Source organism: Hyperolius riggenbachi, chromosome 4 (genome assembly GCF_040937935.1).
Source record: "Hyperolius riggenbachi isolate aHypRig1 chromosome 4, aHypRig1.pri, whole genome shotgun sequence".
NCBI classification, from domain to species: domain Eukaryota; kingdom Metazoa; phylum Chordata; class Amphibia; order Anura; family Hyperoliidae; genus Hyperolius; species Hyperolius riggenbachi.
In genome coordinates this window covers 275,558,648-275,584,620 of record NC_090649.1, presented here as the reverse complement: position 1 = coordinate 275,584,620, position 25,973 = coordinate 275,558,648, and the positions used below count along the sequence as shown (strand labels likewise).

At 42.4% G+C, this 25,973-nt stretch overlaps 1 protein-coding gene across 4 annotated transcripts in view; it reads left to right on the top strand.

The window, feature by feature from the left end:
- Positions 1-25,973, top strand: part of FIG4 (FIG4 phosphoinositide 5-phosphatase) — a 576,719-nt gene that overhangs the window by 163,020 nt on the left and 387,726 nt on the right. For all 4 annotated transcript variants that reach the window (XM_068231289.1, XM_068231287.1, XM_068231288.1 and 1 more), the window contains one exon: positions 6,911-7,062. In XM_068231289.1, coding sequence (XP_068087390.1) covers positions 6,911-7,062 — 152 coding nt within the window. The remainder of the gene's footprint in view (positions 1-6,910; positions 7,063-25,973) is intronic.

Here is a 25,973-nt window from a genome sequence, read left to right as displayed (position 1 = left end):
ATGGACTCACCTCCTTCCTCGGATGAACAGTATTGTTTTTACGCGTCGTGCCAGTAATGATTGTGCTGATTGTACTCACGTCCTGAGATAGAGGTTGCTGAGAGGTTTGCGGAGGGTCCAGTTGGTGTGTCCGAGTTCCAGCCGGCAGCTCAATGACACTATACAACTCCGTACTGTATCCGTACTCATCCGCAATGATCGAGTGTAGTAGTTCCGGGTGGTGGCTGGTCTACTTCCGGTGACGTCACCTGCTCCTCGCGTCCTCTAATGCTTAGTTACCGCTGGACTGCGGTTTAGCGAAGGTTGATCGACGGTTTAAGTCTGGCTGCACCCTCCTATATTGCTTAGCGAGGATCTTTGTAATAGTATTGCCAGACTTAAACCGACTATCAACCGTCGCTAAACCGCAGTCCAGCGGTAACTAAGCATTAGAGGACGCGAGGAGCAGGTGACGTCACCGGAAGTAGACCAGCCACCACCCGGAACTACTACACTCGATCATTGCGGATGAGTACGGATACAGTACGGAGTTGTATAGTGTCATTGAGCTGTCGGCCGGAACTCGGACACACCAACTGGACCCTCCGGAAACCTCTCAGCAACCTCTATCTCAGGACGTGAGTACAATCAGCACAATCATTACTGGCACGACGCGTAAAAACAATACTGTTCATCCGAGGAAGGAGGTGAGTCCATTTATGAACTTTATGAATTCTATACAACCTATATGCCAATTACAGCTTTGACGCCTGGCACCTACAAATACAAACTTACATTGGAAGATTGATCTCATATGAGTCCAGGGGAACCTTCACGACGAGACCTCACTGAGATTTATATTGAGACATATCAGCATTTTTTTCCTTAAAGGGAGTCTACACTATATACCTTGAAACATTACTCAAGGCATCTGTATGAGATATATATATATTTTTTAACCCATATTTTTTCTTTTTATTTTTGCTATTGCTTATTCTTTGGATCCATTTTTTATTCTTATTTTTTATTTTTCATTTTTGGCTAATCTATGCACATTGGAGGGTCTGTGGATGATTGCAAGTTTGAATGAGTCAGTTATTCATTATTTATGGTTGACCCGCATGCAATGTAAATGTAATATAATGCACTTTATTGTATTAATAAATTTTTAGAAGTTTACTGAATCAAAGTTTGAACGTATATCATATTGGGTGAATGATACAGGACGCCAGTTAGACCCAGTGCAACTAGTAATTGTCTACCTAAATATATTATTTTGTGTGAGGTGAGTGGGTCCCCACACTTTCTAGTTAGCAGCGGGCAGTACAATAAAATCTACCTACCTAAGCGCCCTCCACTTTCTTATAATTATATCGCTCGCTCGGCCTGAGGCATGATAATTGAGTATTATTTGTTAAGTCTCCGGAGGTTTAAGGTCTGGCAGATCTTCTATTTCTTATGCTGTTTAGAGTTGTACTAAAATTACCTCCAACTGGAATAGTGAAATGTTTCTAAAACCAAGGGCCTGCTTTAAAGCACACTTGACCTAAGCCAAAGCTACTTAGGTAAGCTCTGTGATATGTTCATGCTGGATCCATATACTGGTACCTTTGTGTATTGTCCATTCCTCTCCATGATAATGGGACCTTTGGGAACAAGGAGAGGAACAGACAAAGCAGAGAGTTATGTGGATCCAGCAAGAATATACCTGTTGTGCTTACCTTAGGTGGCTTTAGCTTGAGTCAGGTATGCTTTATGATTTGTCCTACTGTGACAGAAGTTGGTTGTTGTGGAGAAATGTTGAAAATGCTATTTCATTTGATGATGAAGAAAATGAATGCCTTTCCTGTCAAGTTGTAGGATTTTCTTAAAGATAATGGTGACTCCAGCCTCTTGCCATTGGATGGGGTGCCAGTAGCCTCCCCAGCATTTCATTTTTTATGGAATTTTAGTTGTTCTTAGTTTTCAAGTCCATGTGGCTTTCCTATAACAGAGCAAAGTGACAGGATTTCTTCATGCTTGTTAGAGGACCCATGTCCCTTCACATTCCAAGTGATATTAAAATGTGGTACAGAGAATGATTTCCACTTTTATATGTTCTTCTTTTTCTGTTGATCAGTGGAAAAAATAAATAAAAAATAATCCCATACATCCCACTGTAGTTAATTATACTATGAATAAATATAGGGTTTATACAATGTTGTCTCTTCAGGAGAAAAGTGGATTGTAAGGCCAAATTCATTCCTGTTCTTCATGTGTTAATATCTATAGAATAGATTGGCATTTTGTGGTGACTGCAAGCAAGCTAGTGCCCTTATGACAGACCCTTTCTCCACCTACAGAGCTGCAGAAGTGAGTCATTAGGCACACACTTGTCAAACAGGTAATTAGGAAGCGGAAGCAATCTTTCTACAGACTGCCATAGTAACCATCTGAACACTACTGTTAGTTAATTGGAATAGGGATGCTTACTAAACATAGACACATATACAATTACCATCCGTTGTGCAAATAATAAAGTTAGCAACCCTGTTATGGAGCATTAAAACACTTGTAGTAAATTCTGTCACTTGAATTGGGTGCTTCATTGCATTTTACTTCATTCTTTGTCTCTGTAATCCGTTTCCACTATACTGTGCTATCTTCCTAACTGCCACTCACCGAGTCACCACTGCTTCACTGATTACTGGATGGGCAATCCAGCCACTGTTGTCATAGTAACTTGAACACAACACTCTCCATCAGTGTACCAGCTATATGTTGGAAGGGGTTTTCAAGTGCTTTTTTTTTTTTTTTTTTTAGTTCCCACGTGTGACATTTGTGGCTATTAGCACAAAACTATATATGTATATACTTGCATGATTTGTCAGCCAAAACTATCTTTACACGTTATTGCTGTTAACAATTTTGAGACAATTGTACGTACAGACACAGGGCTAAGTGCTGGTGACTTCTTAAATTAGGTGATAGGAGCATTGCCTAATCAAATTCAGCCTAACACCCCCCCCCCCCCCCCTCGGCGGTAAAGATGCTTCCAGCAGACATGAGCGTTAGCTTAGACCTGCAAAGAGCAGGTCTAAACCAGCTAACGCATGTCGTTGCTGCTGCATCTGGGGGTTTCCTTTAATAAGGATACCACCACAGCTTCCCATCAGGCTGCCACACATTTCCAAAGACCACTGCAGCTGCAGTGGTCACTTGCAAGTAATTAACATACCACCGCTAATCACCCTCCACTTCTCGCTGCAAGTCTCACGTCGGTGTAATTACAGTGCATCTGTCACAGTAATTACTGTGTATCGGAGCCCTGGCAAAGCATCTTTGAATCTCCAGCCGGGGCTCCCCATCGAATGAAAATGGTCTAGACTGTGGACCAATGGGGAGCCTCGGCCGGGGCTCCGGTACACAGTAATTATAGTGACACATACACTGTAATTACACCGTTGGGGGACTTGCGTCGAGAGGTGACAGTATGTTAATTACTTACAGGTAAACGGCGCAGCTTTGGAAGACTTTAGAAATGTGCGGTGGCACAACTGGAAGCTCTGAGGGTCTCCTTATTGAAGGAGACCCCCAGATGCAGCGGCGGTAGATGGGAATGGATGACCGGCAGATGCACATGCATGTGTGGGGAGCGACGCTGTGGTGCTGAAGGACAGAGAAAGCCTCTCTCCCAATCACCCGTAAAAAGGAAGTATCGCTCAGGCTTTCGCCTGAGTAATGCTCCCTGATGATGGGCCATCGCACGAAATAAACCGGCAATAGGATTTGCCGGTAATCCTCCCGCAATGGCAAGTTGTTTGCTTAGCTCACATCTGCAAGCTACTTATCACCTTGAATAGAATATGGCCCACAGTGTTTAACTCCCAGCCCAGCATCGTATTTTGTAACGTTCCTATGGACTCAAATGTTCTGCCGATAGTGTAAAACCACTTTATTCCATGAAAAACACATAAAATCACACTTGCAATCTCTACAGTAAAAATGTTTTGCTTTGTATTAAGTCAATAGTACTTCCACGATCCAGTCATCCAGCATGTCTCTGCGTCACCACCTCTCTAGCTCTGCCCAATGCGTTTCAACTTGCATCTCATTAGGGACTCATTTTATACGTCACACTTTTTACCACAGAAATTAGAAGTGTGATTTTATGTGTTTTATATGGAATCTTATACACACATCAAAATGTTATTTATAAATCCTTTCATAAAATAGTTATTAATTGAAATATGACCCCAGCACAAACACACAGTTAGAGGTTGATTGGTCTGGTACTGACCATTTTGGCCATATAAACCCAGTGGTGGTTATCTATGACTGATCAATCCACTTAATTATTTCATCTTAGCAGTAATTAATCACTCAAAGTGTGTACAGTATATTTCAAATCCTCTATGGCCTAGAAAGAGAGTTTCCAAAGTCAAATGAACATTTCTCAGTATTTCAAATCACATAGGTTTGTGCCATAGATGTAAATCAAAGCAGGGGGAGTATTATAGCAAAGGAAAGAAGTTCCGCTACACCATGGGTAAGGTATAAAAGATTTCTTGAATTTTATTAACACATCAGAAGATACACACAAGGCTCACGCGTATCGGAGCTCAAAATGGCTTGTAAACCACCAGCATCGTCTGGGCAGGCTCAGAGTGTGGTAATTTGAGGCTCAATGCCGGCCTAAAATGGTGCCGGGCGGCCAGGAGACGCTGAACTGCTCCACTGCCACACCCCCCGGCATCCGTGCGTCACCACGTAAGTCAGTGCGGATACACAGGAGGGGAAATTGATACAAATCAGTCCATAGCCGCTCTTCCAAGGCTGCAGACTGGCAGCACCCTCTGGCGGCAGGTGGATTAACCAACAGGTAGTAGTGCAGTGACATATGGAGCGCAAGCTCCGGAAGTAGAGGCTGAGAGTGTCGGCCAGTTTGCATGCCAACGATCTCCGTTCCCTGCCGCCCATGCACCAATCCGTTCCCTGCCGCCCGTGCACCAATCTGGTCAGTATTATAATGTTAATTAAGGTGTGTTAGAGGACCACTATCACAAAATGTATACAATATAAAACTAAAAATTACTGTAGTAGGAAAAGTAAGGGTTAATAGTGGCTAATAAAATAAATCACTCCTGCTGTTTAGATTAACATGACATTCTGCATGAGACGCTGTTACCGATGGACTTCTAGGATGCTTTATTGCCTGTCATGGGGAATCAATTAATCATCCTTTTAATGCAAGAAAATATTCCCTTCTCCTGGAGCTGATCGTTGTTGGACCCTCCCAATGACATATTCAGTTCCCGAGCACTGAATTCCTAAAGAAATAGAGACATCAAAGCTCAAGGACTCCTCTCCAGTTTCAGGCAGGAACAGCAGAGGCTGTCCTCTGCTGTGCCGGTCTGTCACTGGGAGGGATCCTTTAGCTGCTATGATGTTTCTCAATCTCTTCAGGAAAGCAGAGGGCAGTTGCTGGCTCAATGACTATCAGCTCAAGGAGAGGGGAAACTTTTGTTGCATCAAAATGATGATTAATTTCTCCCCCACTGCAGGCAATAAAGCATGCCAGAAATCCGTTGGTAACAACGTCTGATGCAGAATGTCATGTTAATCTAAACAGCATGAGTGATTTATTTTTTAACTATTAACCCTTACTCTTCCTACTACTTTCTCTTATGTTTCAGTAATTTTTTTTTATACATTTCGCAATAGCGGTACTTTAACAAATTACTTGACTGACTAGGTGTTACAGGATACTATGTGAAGGCTTTGGCCTCGATTTATCATTGTCTTTGCGATAGCTTTTTCCAGTTCGTAAAATTACCGAATTCGAAGTTTATCGATTTCTAGTTGTATTCATCAAGGTTTTTCCGCATTCGGTGTGAATTCGGTAACCATTCGGTAACGTGTCGATATTTCCATTTTACAGCGGTAATTTAACACAAGGCATTTATTAAATGCATATAAAAATGTGCTTTAAAGAGAATCTGTATTGTTAAAATCGCACAAAAGTAAACATACCAGTGCGTTAGGGGACATCTCCTATTACCCTCTGTCACAATTTCGCCGCTCCCCGGCGGCGAAAAAAAAAAAGTGGTTAAAAACAGTTTTAAAAAGTTTGTTTATAAACAAACAAAATGGCCACCAAAACAGGAAGTAGGTTGATGTACAGTATGTCCACACATAGAAAATACATCCATACACAAGCAGGCTGTATACAGCATTCCTTTTGAATCTCAAGAGATCAATTGTGTGTTTCTTTCCCCCTGCATCTCTCATGCACTGAAGTTTCAGGCTGCTCGTTTCTTCCTGCAAACAGCTTTGCCTGTGTCTGTAATTCTTCAGTATGTGAAAGCCCAGCCAGCTCAGAGGACGATTTATCCAGCTTGTAAAAGAGAAGAAAGAAGCTGCTCTAATCCTAAATAACACACAGGCAGTGTGCATAGAGGGGCCTGGAAGGGGAGTTCATAGCAGAACCACAACACTGAAGAACTTGGCAGCCTTCCAGACACAGGCCGACAAGTCTGACAAGGGAAAGATACATTGATTTATTACAGAGACTGTGATAGCAGAAAGTGCTGCAGAAGCCAGAACACATTAGAATAGCTTTTGGAACTTGTAGGATGATAAAAAACAGGATGCAATTTTTGTTACGGAGTCTCTTTAAGCCTCCAGGGATGTTGAACACCAGTCCTCAATGGCTGAGGTCCTCACATTTTTGGCACAGCTCAAATGAATTGATGGGACTGAATCAGGAAGGAGTGGTTCATCCAGCAGAACACATTTTTTTTTAGTACATCATAAACTATATATATATATATATATATATATATATATATATATATATATATATATATATATATATATAAAATATATTCACGATTGTCTTTTTTTTCAAGGTTCACAGTCATGTCTTTTTATTGCTACTTTCCAATTTCAGCTACAGTTATGACTTGAGTCATTCACTTCAGTACAACCTTACTATCTTACGGATGCCCACTGAGCTGATAAAGTGTGAGATGACCACTCAGAGCCGTCAGGAAGAATTTGATATTTTCGAAGATGAAGCATTAAGTAGCCATGGTGGAAGTAGTGAGTATATCTATATTTTTCTTTTTTATTTCAAGAGTTCTGAAACCAGTTTTGTTTTTTTGCTGAGTATTTTGTTATACTGCTGAATTTTTTTTTCACCAGCTGCACTACCACATACTTTTATATAAAAAAAATGAATGGCGTCATTCAATTCTGAGGCTAGGAACACACTAGGCAGAAAAGCTAGCATTGCAGAAAATGCTACCGTTTTTGCCGCTAATGAAAAAACGATATATGCACATTTTACATTGTGCATTTCTAAAAACGCACAACTTGAAACACATGAAAAACGCAAATAACGTATCTCAATGGAGACAGAGGAATGTGTTTTTACATGTGTTTTTAATGTGTGCGTTTTTTTTGTAAATATAATACTTCATTTTACTCCATTGATTAGGGAAAATAATAAAAAATCAAAATGCAAACTAATTGCGGACTGCAAAGCTATTCTAAGATCAGCGGACCGCACATGTTTTGGAGCACTGGCCAGAGTAGACATCATTAAGATGCTGGTATTACCAAAGATACTTTATGTTCTTCAGTGCCTAGTTTGAAAGCACAGGATGTTAAATATGTCTGTCTAAAGTCTTGCACTGGACAGAAGGAAACCGTGGCAAAATGCACACTGTATGTATTTAGAGAGTTTAGCCTGTCTAATTCACCCTCATCTGTGACTAATCACCATTGTAATTTGATCTCTAATGTGTCACCTGACTGCCACAGCAGAGCAGCACAGGATGTTAACAATATGTCTGCTCCCATGAAAGCAGGATGTAGACACACTGCATATTTATTGCAGGATTTGTATCAGCTGAGAACTATGAAATGCTTTTCTTTAAAAAGATTATTATGCTGTATCTGTAGCAGAGAGGAAGTTCCGAGTGCCATTCATGGTGCTGGACAGGACCCCGGATGTTCTGGGATTTGTGTGATTTGCAGTTTGGCCGACTGACTTTGGCCATTTCTAGAACTGGCTGGCCAATGTCAGAAATTCCCAGCATTTTGGACTTTGGCCGACGTCAAATCGGCCAGTTCTGGAAACGGCCGGCCAATTCTAGAATTGGCCAATTTCTGGTTTTGGCCATAACATATACAAAACTTGAATAGTCATGCATCAACTCTGAATTATTTGCATGTCATTGACAATCTCTAGTCATGCAGCCCTTGCAGATGCGAGCGGGATCTGACTGCGATCCTCACTGCAACAATTTCTCTAGTGGCTAACAGCCTGTCGTTATTTCAAATGGGAAATAATAATGATAATAAAAATAACTACACAAAAGGGGCAGCCTTCCCTGGCCAATCTGAGGTATGTAAAAGTATTCATGCTTTGTGCAGCTAAATTGTAAAGCACAAAAGGGAATTTTCAGCTTTTTCAGTATGCCAAAAAGTACATGTAGCGGTACAACATTGACATGATTGCAAAGATGCAAATTTCAGCAAGGCTTGGTGTACAGAGGCGCCAGAGTAGAATAAAAACGTTTAAAAACCGTCTTAAAGAGGGGGATGTTCAGGTGGACTTACCTCCCTCAAAAATATAAAACTCAATTGAGTCACAATATATCAATACAACATTTTTTATTGAACTCCACTTAGTGCAACGCGTTTCGCAGGTGTGGTCCTGCTTCATCAGGCAAACAGGAGTATAACTCAATGGGTCTAAATGCAGAAGTGAGCGCCTCTGTCACTTCTGCATTTAGACCCATTGAGTTATACTCCTGTTTGCCTGATGAAGCAGGACCACACCTGCGTTTCACTAGGTGGAGTTCAATAAAAAAAAGTGGAGTTCAATAAAAAAAATGTTGTATTGATATATTGTGACTCAATTGAGTTTTATATTTTTGAGGGAGGTAAGTCTACCTGAACATCCCCCTCTTTTAGACAGTTTTTAAACGTTTTTATTCTACTCTGGCGCCTCTGTACACCAAGCCTGGCTGAAATCTTGATTCCACCCTCGGTGGAGGGGTGCTACCCCATTTCCTATCTACAGAGAGCGACATCTTAAAAACCTGAGTGGGGTCAGGTTCTAATACTCCCCACCTGCACTTGAAGTGGTTGCCTATGGGTAACCCATGTTTGTGAGTATATCTAAATATTTTGCTTTTAACCACAACCAACTTAACAATACTACACCATATTGGACTCTCGATTTCTCTTTGTTCCTCCAAGCAAAGATGCAAATGTTTAACATAACTTTTAATTAAAGTTAATTGCTTGTGTATGACTACTTTAGGCACATTTAAAAGTAATTAGAAGTAATTGGTAATTTATCATACCAACCTTTGGCCATATGTAAAAAGTCATTAACTGTTAGAAAGAGCCTTATGCTTTAATGACAATATTAAAAGAGGTGTTTTAGTTTGGTACAGAGATGTTTCTGTCCTGTACGTCTTCAACTCCTGAAGTATAGCACCTCTTTGCAGAAGCCCTGTACCAAAACGATTATATAATCAGTGGACAATTATTTCTTTCCCTGTACATTTTCCCAAGCTGATTAAGCAGGGCTGCAAACTGGAATGGATTTAATGAGGTATTCTGACATTTTTCAGTGCTTGAATATACCAAATGCCCTTATATGATATGAAATTGCAAGAGGTGTTAGACGCTAAAGTATTGTAAATATGAAGGAGTTATGTAATCATAAAAACATACCTCATTATCCATTTATATAAATTATAAAACATAAGCGCCCCAAGCAAAATAATGTTGAAATGTTATCGCCAACACATGTGTGTATTTTCGTGTATAATAAACACAGTTTTGTTGCTTAGGTTGGAAAAATAAAAATGTTCTTCTGTTCTCAAAAACTCTTCATTTGTGTACGTTGCATGAGCATAATGCCTTCATGGCCATGTTTAGCCCCACTATTTGAACTTTAATGATGCCAGAGTATGATTATTTTTTCTACTACCTAAAATTCAATTTCAGCAAAAAAATGCACAGTAGATATATTTAAATATATTCATAATTTCCTTGCTGTGTACATGGATTCCATGTTGACTTCAAAGGAAGAACGGAAGGTCCGCACCAGTCCAAGGTTTCAAGCTTTATTAGGACATATACATCAGCAAAACATTAATACAAGCATCAGAGAGCTGACATGTTTCGAGCCATTCAGGCCCTTAAAGAGACACTGAAGCGAAAAAATATATATGATATAATGAATTGGTTGTGTACTATGAATAATTACTAGAAGATTAGCAGCAAAGAAAATATTCTCATATTTTTATTTTCAGGTATATAGTGTTTTTTCTAACATTGCATCACTCTATAATATGTCCAGATTACACAACACTCAGCATTCAAAATGAGTCTTTCAGAGCAGTCTGTGAAGTAATAAACTCTCCTCTGCTAGAGGAAAAGTAAACAGTTCAATTACAGTTGAGATAATAAAAGTCAGATAACAGCCCTCTCCACGACCAAGTTGGTCGGAGAGCTTAATAGCTTTTTTGCATAGAGATAACAACTGGAGTTTCTCAACTCTTCCTGCACTGGAAACAATTAGACTGATGTATCTGATCTTAATGTTTTTTTTCTTAGCTGTACTACACATACAAATCATAATATCATCATTTTTTTTCGCTTCAGTGTCTCTTTAATCATAGCTGACTGAGTAATGGTATACTCCCCTTAAATAGGGGGTTGTCTAAGCACTTGATCCTCTGAGCCACACCCAAAAGAAAGGGGGAGGGACAGAGAAGAAAACCATAGTTTTACAAGGGCAAGACATCTCACTTCTGAATAGGTACATACATAATTAAATAAATAAAACCACATTACAGAAAAATTAAAACATTTTACTCCAAAGAGCAGCAAACATCGGAATTTGTAGATTTAGCGACATACTATGTCAAACAGAGCCATAATATATAGGAACAGGAAGTCAGGGAAAAGGAGGCAGGGGAATGAAAAGGGGGGAGAAAAAGGGGGGGGGGGAAGGGGAAAAAAAAGAGAAAAAGGGGAGAGAGAAGAGAAAGAGGCGAAAAGAGCACCCCAAATCATGTAATAAACGCCAAATCCCATTTGGCATTGAGGCCCTGAGGGGCTCTAGAGCCCAGGCGATGTATCCACATAGCCTCCCTTTTCAGTAATTTCTTATAGATGTCGCCTCCTCTCTTAGATGGTAACACCCGCTCAATCCCCTGAAAACGAAAACCCCTCATCACCCTGTCATGTTGGTCCCTAAAGTGCTTGGCCACATTGGAGATGTTCGTAGTGGCCCAACCTACCCCCAAATAGTGTTCGGCCACCCTCTGTCTTAGTGGCCTCGTGGAGCACCCCACATACTGCAATGAACACAGGGTACATTCGACCAAATACAACACAAATTTTGTGCCACAATTAATGAACTGCTTAATGTTATAGTGGCGGCCACTAGACATAGAGACGGCAACTTTTGATTTATGGTGAGCATGACAATATCTGCACGTTGGGTCACCGCACTTGTATGATCCTACCACCGACAGCCAAGTCTCCCGAATCAAGTCTGAGCTGAAAAGGCTGGGTGAGAGGATCTGCCCAAGTGTAGGGGCCCGTCTGCTAGAGAAGCCAACACCGTTCCTCAAGATCGAGGAGAGGCCTGCATCTCCCTCCAAAATGGGGAGATATTTGTTGATAATATTAGTCACCTTCTTAAAATCAACTGAATAGGTGCTCACAAATGTAGGCCTATGTGATTTCTGGGCATATTGTGTGGAATCCCCCAATAGATCCTGGTGGGATTTTTCTAGGGCCCTTGACCTCCCTCTCTTAATGGACCAAGTAGGGTAACCTCGAGCCTTCAAGCGATTCTCAACCGCTTTGAACTCACCGGGTAAGTGGGCTTCATCTGAGCAATTCCGTCTAGCTTTAATAAATTCCCGAACGGGAATGCCACGTACTGTATGGGCCGGATGACAACTGTCGGCTCTGAGACTTGTGTTAACACTACATGGCTTCCTAAAGGTTCTAGTACTAATGGCCTCAGTGTCAGAATTACCGCATACATTAAAATGTATGCGGGTGAGGCCCTCAGACAGTTGGAGGATACCAATACCTATTTAAGTTTGGATGTTGACCCTACCCCGGAATTTCAGAGGAGACTATGTAGTCTCCTATCCTGCGGTGAAAGTCTGGGAGTCATAGACCAAAGATTAAGACACTTTTTGGAGGTCAAGTTCCCTATCATCCCTATCTTCCACCATCTGCCCAAGATCCACAAACCGGGCTCTCCCCCAGAGGGCACATTTATTCTAATGGCCGTCGAGTACCTCCTGGCCCACAACTACTTCATGTTTGACGGCCGTTTTTTCCTCCGGAGGCAGGGTGCCTCCATGGGCGCCAAATTCTCACCATCCCTTTCCAATCTGTACATGGGGTGGTGGGAAGAGTGCCATGTCTTTGGGGGAGCCTGCCGTCTGCTGGAGGATGTTGTGTGGTACGGGAGGTACATCGACGACCTGCTAATTGTCTGGAGGGGTGATGTGTCGGGAGCTGAATGTCTGGTTTATTATTTTAATCTTAACGACCTGCATCTGCAATTCACACATTCGATAGAAGCGATTTCTATCAATTATCTAGACATCACCTTGACCGGTAATTCTGACACTGAGGCCATTAGTACTAGAACCTTTAGGAAGCCATGTAGTGGTAACACTACTCTCAGAGCCGACAGTTGTCATCCGGCCCATACAGTACGTGGCATTCCCGTTGGGGAATTTATTAGAGCTAGACGGAATTACTCAGATGAAGCCCACTTACCTGGTGAGTTCAAAGCGGTTGAGAATCGCTTGAAGGCTCGAGGTTACCCTACTTGGTCCATTAAGAGAGGGAGGTCAAGGACCCTAGAAAAATCCCACCAGGATCTATTGGGGGATTCCACACAGTATGCCCAGAAACCACATAGGCCTACCTTTTTGAGCACCTATTCAGTTGATTTTAACCATTTACTGACAACCTAGCGTATTAAAACGTCATGCTTACCGCTATTAACAGCAACATGACGTTTTAATACGTCCCGCGTTCCCGCCGCTGCTACCGCCGTGTGTCCGCCGCTACCGCCGCTTTTTCCGTCGGGCTTCCGTGCTGGGTGATTGGGGAAGAGGACCGAACGGTCCTCTACCCAATCGCAGTGCCTGGAGTGAATGGACGTGATCGCGAACAGCGGCTACGTCCATTCACAATAACAGGAAATGTAACAATTAAATAAAGTGAAGAAAAAAAAAAGTGAACATTTTCTGTGAGTGTTCACTAGCGCCATCTTGTGGCCAAAAAGTACATTACACCTACACAATACATTCATTTTCAAGTACATACAGATCATTAATAAAATAACACTTCCAACCCTCTCCCCCCCAAAAAAAACACTTGTAAAAAAAAAAATCAGCTAAAAAAAATAAATAAATAGTTGCCTTAGGGACTCAGCTTTGTTAATTTATATTTTATGGTGGGAAATTAATTTTAATTTATTACATAGGGGCTTGTAATTATGGCCAGAATAAAAAAAAAAACACAACAGAAAAATAACACTTATATTTCAAAATAATATACTGTCGCCATACATTGTGATAGGGACATCATTTAAACTGTTTAATAATCGGGACAACTTGGCAAATAAACCGTGTTTGTTTTATCCACAGGAGAATGTTTAATTTTAAAACTATAATGGTTGAAAACTGAGAAATAATGATTTTTTTTCTTTTTTTTCGGTTTTTCTCATTAAACGCATTTAGAATAAAAAAAATTCTTAGCAAAATGTACTATCCACAGAAAGCCTAATTGGTGGCGAAAAAAACGAGGTATAGATCATTTTCTTGTGATAAGTACTAATAAAGTTATTAGGGAATAAAAGGGAGGAGCGCTGACAACTGAAAATTGCTCTGGTCCGTTAGGATAAAAACCCTTGGGGGTGAACTGGTTAAGAAGGTGACTAATATTATCAACAAATATCTCCCCATTTTGGAGGGAGATGCAGGCCTCTCCCCGATCTTGAGGAACGGTGTTGGCTTCTCTAGCAGACGGGCCCCTACACTTGGGCAGATTCTCTCACCCAGCCTTTTCAGCTCAGACTTGATTCGGGAGACTTGGCTGTCGGTGGTAGGATCATACAAGTGCGGTGTCCCAACGTGCAGATATTGTCATGCTCACCATAAATCAAAAGTTGCCGTCTCTATGTCTAGTGGCCGCCACTATAACATTAAGCAGTTCATTAATTGTGGCACAAAATTTGTGGTGTATTTGGTCGAATGTACCCTGTGTTCATTGCAGTATGTGGGGTGCTCCACGAGGTCACTAAGACAGAGGGTGGCCGAACACTATTTGGGGGCAGGTTGGGCCACTACGAACATCTCCAATGTGGCCAAGCACTTTAGGGACCAACATGACGGGGTGATGAGGGGTTTTCGTTTTCAGGGGATTGAGCGGGTGTTACCATCTAAGAGAGGAGGCGACCTCTATAAGAAATTACTGAAAAGGGAGGCTATGTGGATACATCGCCTGGGCTCTAGAGCCCCTCAGGGCCTCAATGCCAAATGGGATCTGGCGTTTATTACATGATTTGGGGTGCTCTTTTCGCCTCTTTCTCTTCCCCCCCCCCACATTTTTCTCCCCCCCCCCCTTTCATTCCCTTGCCTCCTTTTCCCTGACTTCCTGTTCCTATACATTATGGCTCTGTTTGACATAGTATGTCGCTAAATCTACAAATTCCGATGTTTGCTGCTCTTTGGAGTAAAATGTTTTAATTTTTCTGTAATGTGGTTTTATTTATTTAATTATGTATGTACCTATTCAGAAGTGAGATGTCTTGCACTTGTAAAACTATGGTTTTCTTCTCTGTCCCTCCCCCTTTCTTTTGGGTGTGGCACAGAGGATCAAGTGGTTAGACAACCCCCTATTTAAGGGGAGTATACCATTACTCAGTCAGCTATGATTAAGGGCCTGAATGGCTCGAAACATGTCAGCTCTCTGATGCTTTTATTAATGTTTTGCTGATGTATATGTCCTAATAAAGCTTGGAACCTTGGACTGGTGCGGACCTTCCGTTCTTCCTGTACTCCTGTGGGCCTGCTGATCTGGTCGTGCACAGTCCCGGTTCCTGTGGGTAGTAGCGGTGTTCAGACTTTGTTGTTGATTACCAAAGGCTGGAACAAAGTGGGATAGAAGTATCCTGCGAACTTGCGTAAAATAAATTAGGTTCTGGAATTACAAACATTAAAATAATATTCAACAAAGAAATAAAAGTGGTCGCACAACTAACCAAGATGCACCTGACATTACATAGGGCTACCTAGCCTCTTAAAGGCACGACTGTGCTCATTGCAGTAAAACAGGTGCATTAGAACTAATGCATCTCACAATACAAATAATGGAAGCAAATCCATGCGTTACACATTATTAACCTCCCTGGCGTTCTATTAAAATCGCCAGGGAGGCTGCGGGAGGGTTTTTTTTAAATTAAAAAAAAAGTATTTCATGCAGCCAACTGAAAGTTGGCTGCATGAAAGCCCACTAGAGGGCGCTCCGGAAGCGTACTTTCGATCGCCTCCGGCAATCGAAAGTAACAAGATAGGCCGCAATGAGCGGCCTATCTTGTTTCGCTTTCCTCGTCGCCATGGCGACGAGCGGAGTGACGTCATGGACGTCAGTCGACGTCCTGACGTCAGAGCCGCCCGATCCAGCCCCTAGCGCCGGCCGGAACTGTTTGTTCCGGCTGCGCTGGGCTCGGGCGGCTGGGGGGACCCTCTTTCGCCGCTGCACGCGGCGGATCGCCGCGGAGCGGCGGCGATCGGGCAGCACACGCGGCTGGCAAAGTGCCGGCTGCGTGTGCTGCTTTTTACAAAATTGAAATCGGCCCAGCAGGGCCTGAGCGGCGACCTCCGGCGGCATACCCCGAGCTCAGCTCGGGATTACCGCCAAGGAGGTTAACTTATTAGGGGACCTTACCCTTGTCTTATTGAGAGAGACATCAGTTCAGTAGCAGGGACGGCTCGTGCAGCCTTCTCTCTGGGTCCCCGCCCTAACCTACGTTTAAAATCACTCAGCAATATGGGAACATGCTTGCAGAATTGCCTAGGGAGCAGCAGGCCATATAAAGGGGAAGGGGCGTGGCGTGGGCGGCGCCCCAGGTTCTCTCACTGCCTGGGGACACCGCCCACAACCACAACCCATCCCAAAGAAAAAAGAGTTACAATGATATTCATCAAAGAAATAAAGGTGGTTGCGCATCTAACCAAGATGCACCTGACATTACATAGGGCTACCTAGCCTCTTAAAGGCACGACTGTGCTCATTGCAGTAAAACAGGTGCATTAGAACTAATGCATCTCACAATACAAAAAATGGAAGCAAATCCATGCGTTACACATTATTAACTTATTAGCGGACCTTACCCTTGTCTTATTGAGAGAGACATCAGTTCAGTAGCAGGGACGGCTCGTGCAGCCTTCTCTCGGGGTCCCCGCCCTAACCTACGTTTAAAATCACACAGCAATATGGGATCATGCTTGACCTCGAGAGAAGGCTGCACGAGCCATGTTTTTTGTCACAAGTTAGCGGAAAATGACACTTTGTGACAAAAAAAAAGAACAAAAAAAAAAGTTTCCATTTCTGCTAACTTGCGACAAAAAAAATGAAATCTGCCACAGACTCACTATGCTCCTCTCTGAATACCTTGAAGTGTCTACTTTCCAAAATGGGGTAATTTGTGGGGTGTGTTTACTGTCCTGGCATTTTGGGGGTTGCCTAATTGTAAGCACCCCTGTAAAGCCTAAAGATGCTCATTGGACTTTGGGCCCCTTAGCGCAGTTAGGCTGCAAAAAAGTTCCACACATGTGGTATCGCCGTACTCAGGAGAAGTAGTATAATGTGTTTTGGGGTGTATTTTTACACATACCCATGCTGAGTGGGAGAAATCTCTCTGTAAATGGACAATTGTGTGTAAAGAAAATCAAACAATTGTCATTTACAGAGATATTTATCCTACCCAGCATGGATATGTGTAAAAATACACCCCAAAACACATTATACTACTTCTCTTGAGTACGGCGGTACCACATGTGTGGCACTTTTTTACACCCCAAGTGCACTAAGGGGCCCAAAGTCCAATGAGTACCTTTAGGATATCACAGGTCATTTTGCGACATTTGGTTTCAAGACTACTCCTCACGGTTTAGGGCCCCTAAAATGCCAGGGCAGTATAGGAACCCCACAAATGACCCCATTCTAGAAAGCAGACACCCAAAGGTATTCCGTTAGGAGTATGGTGAGTTCATTGAAGATTTAATTTTTTGTCACAAGTTAGCGGAAATTGATTTTAATTGTTTTTTTTCACAAAGTGTTATTTTCCGCTAACTTGTGACAAAAAATAAAATCTTCTATGAACTCACCGACCGATCGCTCCGCCTTTGCCCGTTAAAGGACCGCCACCATTTGTACATGTGGCGGTCCTTGCGGGATCCACTTCCCGGCCGCCATGTGTACATGCGGCGGTTGGGAAGTGGTTAAAATAATACCAGTCGCCTGACTGTCCTGCTGATCCTGTGTCTCTAATACTTTTAGCCACAGCCCCTCAACAAGCATGCAGATCAGGTGCTCTGACTGAAGTCAGACTGGATTAGCTGCATGCTTGTTGCAGGTGTGTGATTCAGCCACCACTGCAGCCAAAGAGATCAGCAGGGCTGCCAGTCAATTGGTATTGTTTAAAAGGAAACATCCACATCCCTCTCAGTTTAGGTTCCCCTTAAGGGGGCAAAGTGAGTGAAAAAGAAAATACTACAAGTACCACTATATTCTATGTTAGGCATATAGGCTAACAAATTAGAGTCCTTTGGGCACAGTGCAGGTCAAAGGATAGTACAACATGTGTGTAAGTGTACTTCATGTGGATGTACAGTGCATGTGCACGAGATATGAGTTCACAATGTGTGGGTATATAATGTGTGAGTAAGTGTACATCATATGTACAGTGCATGGGTAATGTACAGTGTGTGTCTATAGTGTGTGGGTAACTGTACAGGGCATGGGCTTGGTAAGGCTTTACACCACATATGTGTACAGAACATGGGTGCAAAGAACATAAGTATATGTACATTAGGGTCTGCACACCCATATAAATAGACCCTCAAACTATATAGACCAATGCTTAATCACGCAGGGTGCAATGTTATATCTGGTGCCTATCTGCTGTTTGCCTGTTTGGACTTTTATTGCCCGTGATCAAGAGGCTCAAATTGCCTCGAAACAGCGCTGCTGTTGGGTAAATTCTGACTTTCCTCCATCTCTGTTTGTGTCAGGATATTGTAACATTGTGTCATTGCTTATTGTTCAGTTAAAATTGTGCTAATATGTTTATGTTTGTATCCTGCCCGTTTATCGGGGTTTATGTACAAGTTTTCAATAATAAGCATTGCATTTAAAAGCATCTTTTTGTCTGGTGTGCATGTTCTTTTATGTAACATGCAAAGAACATAAGCACATGAATGTACAGGATGAGTAAGTGTGCAGCATGTGTGTGTACAGTGCATGTGTAAATAAGAGCATGCATGTTTACAGTGCATTTGTGTAAAGAGAGAAAAAAAATGTGCTTTTCTCCTGGTGAACTTAAAGCGCTGCAGCCACTGCTCCACAGGCGACCAGGTTCATTAGGTAGCCTTGCCCAAAGACTCCTTACTGGTTTACGTACTGGCTTGAGCCGGGATTCAATCTGTGGTCAAAGGCTCAAATCCCATATCCAGGCTCAAATCCCACACACAGTATGCAATCTAGCTAACCCTAGAGTAAATGCATGTACAGCACATGTGAGTACACAGCATGGGTACATGTACAGCCTCCATGTGTACAATGCAACAGAGCATACATGCAACAGAGGATACATGTGCAATGTGGGTGTGTTAATGATGGCAGAATGTAGATGCATTGCACAGTGCATTTACAGAAATAAACATCCCTGTGTGTTTATCATTATTGTCTGAAAGACCTGTCTGTACAGCTTTTCTATATGAAATATATTACAATTAAATGAAGCACCACTAAAAATAATGTTGATTTTTGGACTGACAGCAACAGCTACTAAGTAATAGACTGTCGGTGCATAAACCTCACATGGAGAATGCACACCATGTTTAATATACAAACATTATCCACTCAATAAGGTGCATAGCAGCTGCATGTAGTATGCAGATAGTATAACAATAACCAGGAAGAAAGATCCTTAGGATAACTGATTAAATTGACCGTGGTGCCTTTCCAAGAAAATCATCAAGCAACTGTCTGACGCACATTTTCTAGAAAACAGTTTGCTCCCTCAGAAGCAACTGAAAGGTGTCATATAATTATAGCCACAATATTTTAAGGCTTTGGAGGTATATGTACTACAAGTAAAACAAAACTGCGTATACATACTTTCACAAATGGGATGCCAAAAAGCAGGTGTTGCCTTAAGCTGGAAGGCCAGGAAAAAACATAGGAAGCAGGCAAGGTACAGACAGAGAGGTTTGTGCCTGTTTTTAGATAAACTTTAAATGAATACTTACCCGTGTCAACCCAAAGTAAAATTGTTTGAACAGTTTCGTTTGGACTTATGGTGTGTACACACTTGAAAGATTAATGAAAGATCACAGACCAATTTTACCACCTCCAATGTAGTATGAGAGCCATACTCTACACAGTCTATTCTATTGAGCTGAACTCCCCATCAGATAGAAATCTTTGCAAGATGATGTACACAAAGATGCTGTCCACATTCAAAAGATCAGTATCTGCAAAAGATATGTTCCTGCAAAAGATCCCCTCCTGCAAAATGCATTCATAGTCTGTTATCTGCAGATCTCATACACAGACATTCATCGGCATATCTGACAATCAACTGCAGATCTGAAAATCCATCCTGGTGGATCTGATCTGCAGATGAATGTCTGTTAAACAAGGTGTGTATGAAATCTGCAGATATCATAGACTATGAATGCATTTTGCAGGAACAGATCTTTTGCAGATACTGATCTTTTGAATGTGTGCAGCATCTTGCAAAAATTTTTATCTGATGGGGAGTTCAGCTCAATAGAAAAGACTGTGTAGATTATGGCTCTCATACTACATGGAAGGGGGTAAAATTAGTCTGTGATCTTTCACTTTCCAAAGACTATGGTCTGATGTGTGTATGAGCCTTTAGTCTATGAACAAATAGGGATGGTCAATGAGATGTAAATTGTTCCGTGTTCATACAGGATTATGCAAATGATTTATGCAAATTTATGTAACTTGAAAATGGACCAATCCAACTCCACTTTGGCAGGATTCGATTAGTTTGTTTTCAAGCTGTGAACATTTGCATACAAGGATGTGCTTAATCCTGTATGAACTTGGAATGATTTACATCCCCTTTAGTATCCCTAATGAACAACTGTTTTAGAACATCTCAAAGTTGGTTTTCTCATTTATTTAGTCATGATGGTTATAAAATTTCGTTGCATTAATCCATATCCAGGTCGCTTGTTTTTCATTTTTTCCCATTACTTTGAGAACAACCAACGTTAATTCATATGTTTATGAGAATTTGGTAGCAAGGACAATACAGAAAACTAGTTGATGCTTGCAGTCCATAGATTGCTGTCTAATATCTGGTACAACAAAGCTTTTATCCCTCCTGGCAGTTGTAACGATCGGTGTAACACAGAGAGGGTCTGATTATTGGTGATCTGCAGTATCACCAAAAATACAGATATATATCTGATTATTGATGATCTGCAGTATCACCTATAATCAGATATATTACTAACCTCTGGACACCTGAGTAATATGAGTATTTGGTGCAACAGTAATACTTTGAGAACAATATCTGGAGGACAGGTACAAAGGCAGTAAGGCATACTGCACTAGGGAATGAGTACCTTTCAGCAGCCTTTGAATCTCCCGCAGGGAGGAGTCAGACTGGGAGAGGAAAGGACCAGAGCGTGAGTGACACCAATAGGAGGATGTCACTGATTGATCTGTGAACTATCTCTAAACTGAGGAGATAGTTCTCAAGGTCGGGCAAGCCAGGTCGGCTACACACGGACATACAAAGTACAAAGACAGGAGGCTGATTCGGTAATCCTAAGGCACGCAGGGTTTGGCAACAGAGTATCAGATATAGCGAAGTACCGAATCAGTGAACAGAAGAGTGGTCAGGAAAGCAGTAAGTCATAACAGATAATAAACAATGCCTAGTCTTGGGTGTGAGCTCCGTGATCATCAACACCCTGGAACTAGTCTGACATATAACAGAATGGTAACACAAGTCCCTAATCTTGGGTGTGAGGTCCTTGATCATCAACACCCTGGAACTAGTCTGAAGTATAACAGAATGATAACACAAGTCCCTAATCTTGGGTGTGAGGTCCTTGATCATCAACACCCTGGAACTAGTCTGAAGTATAACAGAATGATAACACAAGTCCCTAATCTTGGGTGTGAGGTCCTTGATCATCAACACCCTGGAACTAGTCTGAAGTATAACAGAATGGTAACACAGATTCTCACAATAAGGTCTGAGTGCTTCCACGTAGTGATTGCAACGGCAGACAACCAGCGAATGACCAGCACCCGGTATATATAGCACAGCGCTCTCCAGCGCCTCCCCTAAGTGCTGGACCAATGGGAACTGGCTGAATTGTCAGCTGACCGACTTGGTCAGCTGACTCCCTTCTGGCTGTCATAAAAGTTCTGCCTCTCATCGCGCGTGCGTGTCCTTCTGAACCTGTGGGGACTATCAATCCCAGCCACACCAGACATGTGTTGCGTACCACCCACCGCGCTCGACGCGGAACCAGCCGCACCGCTATCAGGGCATGCGGCGGTTTCTCCACGTTCAGCCATACTGGCAGATGTAGGCCTACGCGTGCAAACTGCCGCGTTGGATGCGGAATCAGCCGCCTTGTTCTGAGCACACGCGGCAGCTTTTCCGCGTTTTCTCACAGCAGTCTATTAAAAACCGCCAGGGGGCAGCGCAGCAGTTTTTTTTTTTTTTAAATTTATTTTATAATCATGTAGCGAGCCTAGGGCTCGCTACATGACAGCCGCTGTGTAACGGCATCCCTCCACCCTCTTCGATCGCCTCCGGCAATCAAGCCCGTGGCGATGGGCGGGATGACGTCACTGACGTCATCGACGTCAAAGGGAGTCCCGATCCACACCTCAGCGCTGCCTGGCACTGATTAGCCAGGCAGCGCATAGGGTGTGTGTGGGGGGCAGCACGGTGAATCGGCGGGTAGTGGCGGCGATCGGAGTGCACACGCAGCTAGCAAAGTGCTAGCTGCGTGAGGCAAAAAAAAAAAAAAACAACAAATGGTCCCAGCAGGGCCTGAGAAATCCTCCTGCGTGGCTTACCCCTAACTACATTCGGGGTTACCGCCAGGAGGGTTAAGAGAACAAGTGTGTTCTGTGTTTATTGAGAAAATGCATATGGTAGTTGTTTTTGTAAATATTCAGTGTTGGTAGTAATTGTATTCTGCACTGCTTTTGTAAATATGAGGTATTCCCTGGCTTTAACCTTCTGCCGAGCGCGTCACGCCGATGGGCGTGGCCGCGGCGGCAGCCCCAGGACCGCCTAAAGTCCTGGGGCTCTGTTTTGCAGGAGATCTCGCACAGGCTGCGCGCGCGTCTCCTGCTTGGGGGACGGAGCTCCGCTCCCTCTTCAGTCTCCGAGCGGCGACTGCCGCTCGGGAGACTGTTAGACGGCGATCACGGCGTCTATTTACTCTGTGCAGCGCTGTGAGCAGCAGCAGCGCTGCACTGGGGACAGCCGTGTGACACGGCTGTCCCCCTGGGGGACAAGACAGCGATCGGCTGTCATAGGCAGAAGCCTATGACAGCCGATCGCCATAATTGGCTGGCTGTGGGGAGGGAGGGAGGGATAATAATTAACCACTTGAGGACCTAGGGCTTTCTACCCCTTAAGGACCGGCCACTTTTTTTCCATTCAGACCACTGCAGCTTTCACGGTTTATTGCTCGGTCATACAACCTACCACCTAAATGAATTTTGGCTCCTTTTCTTGTCACTAATACAGCTTTCTTTTGGGGCTATTTGATTGCTCCTGCGATTTTTACTTTTTATTATATTCATCAAAAAAGACATGAATTTTGGCAAAAAAATGATTTTTTTTAACTTTCTGTGCTGACATTTTTCAAATAAAGTAAAATTTCTGTATACATGCAGCGCGAAAAATGTGGACAAACATGTTTTTGATAAAAAAAACCCCATTCAGTGTATATTTGTTGGTTTGGGTAAAAGTTATAGCGTTTACAAACTATGGTGCAAAAAGTGAATTTTCCCATTTTCAAGCATCTCTGACTTTTCTGACCCCCTGTCATGTTTCATGAGGGGCTAGAATTCCAGGATAGTATAAATACCCCCCAAATGACCCCATTTTGGAAAGAAGACATCCCAAAGTATTCACTGAGAGGCATAGTGAGTTCATAGAAGATATTATTTTTTGTCACAAGTAAGCGGAAAATGACACTTTGTGAGAAAAGAAAAAAAAAAAAAAAAGTTTCCATTTCTTCTAACTTGCGACAAAAAAAAATGAAATCTGCCACGGACTCACCATGCCCCTCTCTGAATACCTTGAAGGGTCTACTTTCCAAAATGGGATCATTTGTGGGGTGTGTTTACTGTCCTGACATTTTGGGGGGTGCTAAATTGTAAGCACCCCTGTAAAGCCTAAAGGTGCTCATTGGACTTTGGACCCCTTAGCGCAGTTAGGCTGCAAAAAAGTGCCACACATGTGGTATTGCCGTACTCAGGAGAAGTAGTATAATGTGTTTTGGGGTGTATTTTTACACATACCCATGCTGGGTGGGAGAAATATCTCTGTAAATGACAATTTGTTAATTTTTTTTACACACAATTGTCCATTTACAGAGATATTTCTCCCACTCAGCATGGGTATGTGTAAAAATACACCACAAAACACATTATACTACTTCTCCTGAGTACGGCGATACCACATGTGTGGCACTTTTTTGCACCCTAACTGCGCTAAAGGGCCCAGAGTCCAATGAGTACCTTTAGGATTTCACAGGTCATTTTGAGAAATTTCGTTTCAAGACTACTCCTCACGGTTTAGGGCCCCTAAAATGCCAGGGCATTATAGGAACCCCACAAATGACCCCATTTTAGAAAGAAGACACCCCAAGGTATTCCGTTAGTAGTATGGCGAGTTCATAGAAGATTTTATTTTTTGTCACAAGTTAGCGGAAAATGACACTTTGTGAAAAAACACAATTAAAATCAATTTCCGCTAACTTTTGACAAAAAATAAAATCTTCTATGAACTCACCATACTCCTAACGGAATACCTTGGGGTGTCTTCTTTCTAAAATGGGGTCATTTGTGGGGTTCCTATACTGCCCTGGCATTTTAGGGGCCCTAAACCGTGAGGAGTAGTCTTGAAACGAAATTTCTCAAAATGACCTGTGAAATCCTAAAGGTACTCATTGGACTTTGGGCCCTTTAGCGCAGTTAGGGTGCAAAAAAGTGCCACACATGTGGTATCGCCATACTCGGGAGAAGTAGTATAATGTGTTTTGAGGTGTATTTTTACACATACCCATGCTGGGTGGGAGAAATACCTCTGTAAATGGACAATTGTGTGTAAAAAAATCAAAAGATTGTCATTTACAGAGGTATTTCTCCCACCCAGCATGGGTATGTGTAAAAATACACCCCAAAACACATTGTACTACTTCTCCCGAGTACGGCGATACCACATGTGTGGCACTTTTTTGCACCCTAACTGCACTAAGGGGCATAAAGTCCAATGAGTACCTTTGGGATTTCACAGGTCATTTTTGTTTCAAGACTACTCCTCACGGTTTAGGGCCCCTAAAATGCCAGGGCAGTATAGGAACCCCACTAATGACCCCATTTTAGAAAGAAGACACCCCAAGGCATTCCGTTAGGAGTATGGTGAGTTCATAGAAGTTTTTATTTTTTTGTCACAAGTTAGCGGAAATTGATTTTAATAGTTTTTTTTCACAAAGTGTCATTTTCCGCTAACTTGTGACAAAAAATAAAAACTTCTATGAACTCACCATACTCCTAACGGAATACCTTGGGGTGTCTTCTTTCTAAAATGGGGTCATTTGTGGGGTTCCTATACTGCCCTGGCATTTTAGGGGCCCTAAACCGTGAGGAGTAGTCTTGAAACGAAATTTCTCAAAATGACCTGTGAAATCCTAAAGGTACTCATTGGACTTTGGGCCCCTTAGCGTACTTAGGGTGTAAAAAAGTGCCACACATGTGGTACCGCTGTACTCAGGAGAAGTAGTATAATGCGTTTTGGGGTGTATTTTTACACATACCCATGCTAAGTGGGAGAAATATCTCTGTAAATGACAATTGTTTGATTTTTTTACACACAATTGTCCATTTACATAGAAATTTCTCCCACCCAGCATGGGTATGTGTAAAAATACACCCCAAAACACATTATACTACTTTTCCTGAGTACGGCGGTACCACATGTGTGACACTTTTTTGCAGCCTAGGTGCGCTAAGGGGCCCAACGTCCTATTCACAGGTCATTTTAAGGCATTTGTTTTCTAGACTACTCCTCGCGGTTTAGGGCTCCTAAAATGCCAGGGCAGTATAGGAACCCCACAAGTGACCCCATTTTAGAAAGAAGACACCCCAAGGTATTCCGTTAGGTGTATGGCGAGTTCATAGAAGATTTTATTTTTTGTCACAAGTTAGTGAAAAATGACACTTTGTGAAAAAAAACCAATAAAAATTAATTTCCGCTAACTTTTGACAAAAAATAAAATCTTCTATGAACTCGTCATACACCTAACAGAATACCTTGGGGTGTCTTTTTTTTCTAAAATGGGGTCACTTGTGGGGTTCCTATACCGCCCTGGCATTTTACAGGCCCAAAACCGTGAGTAGTCTGGAAACCAAAT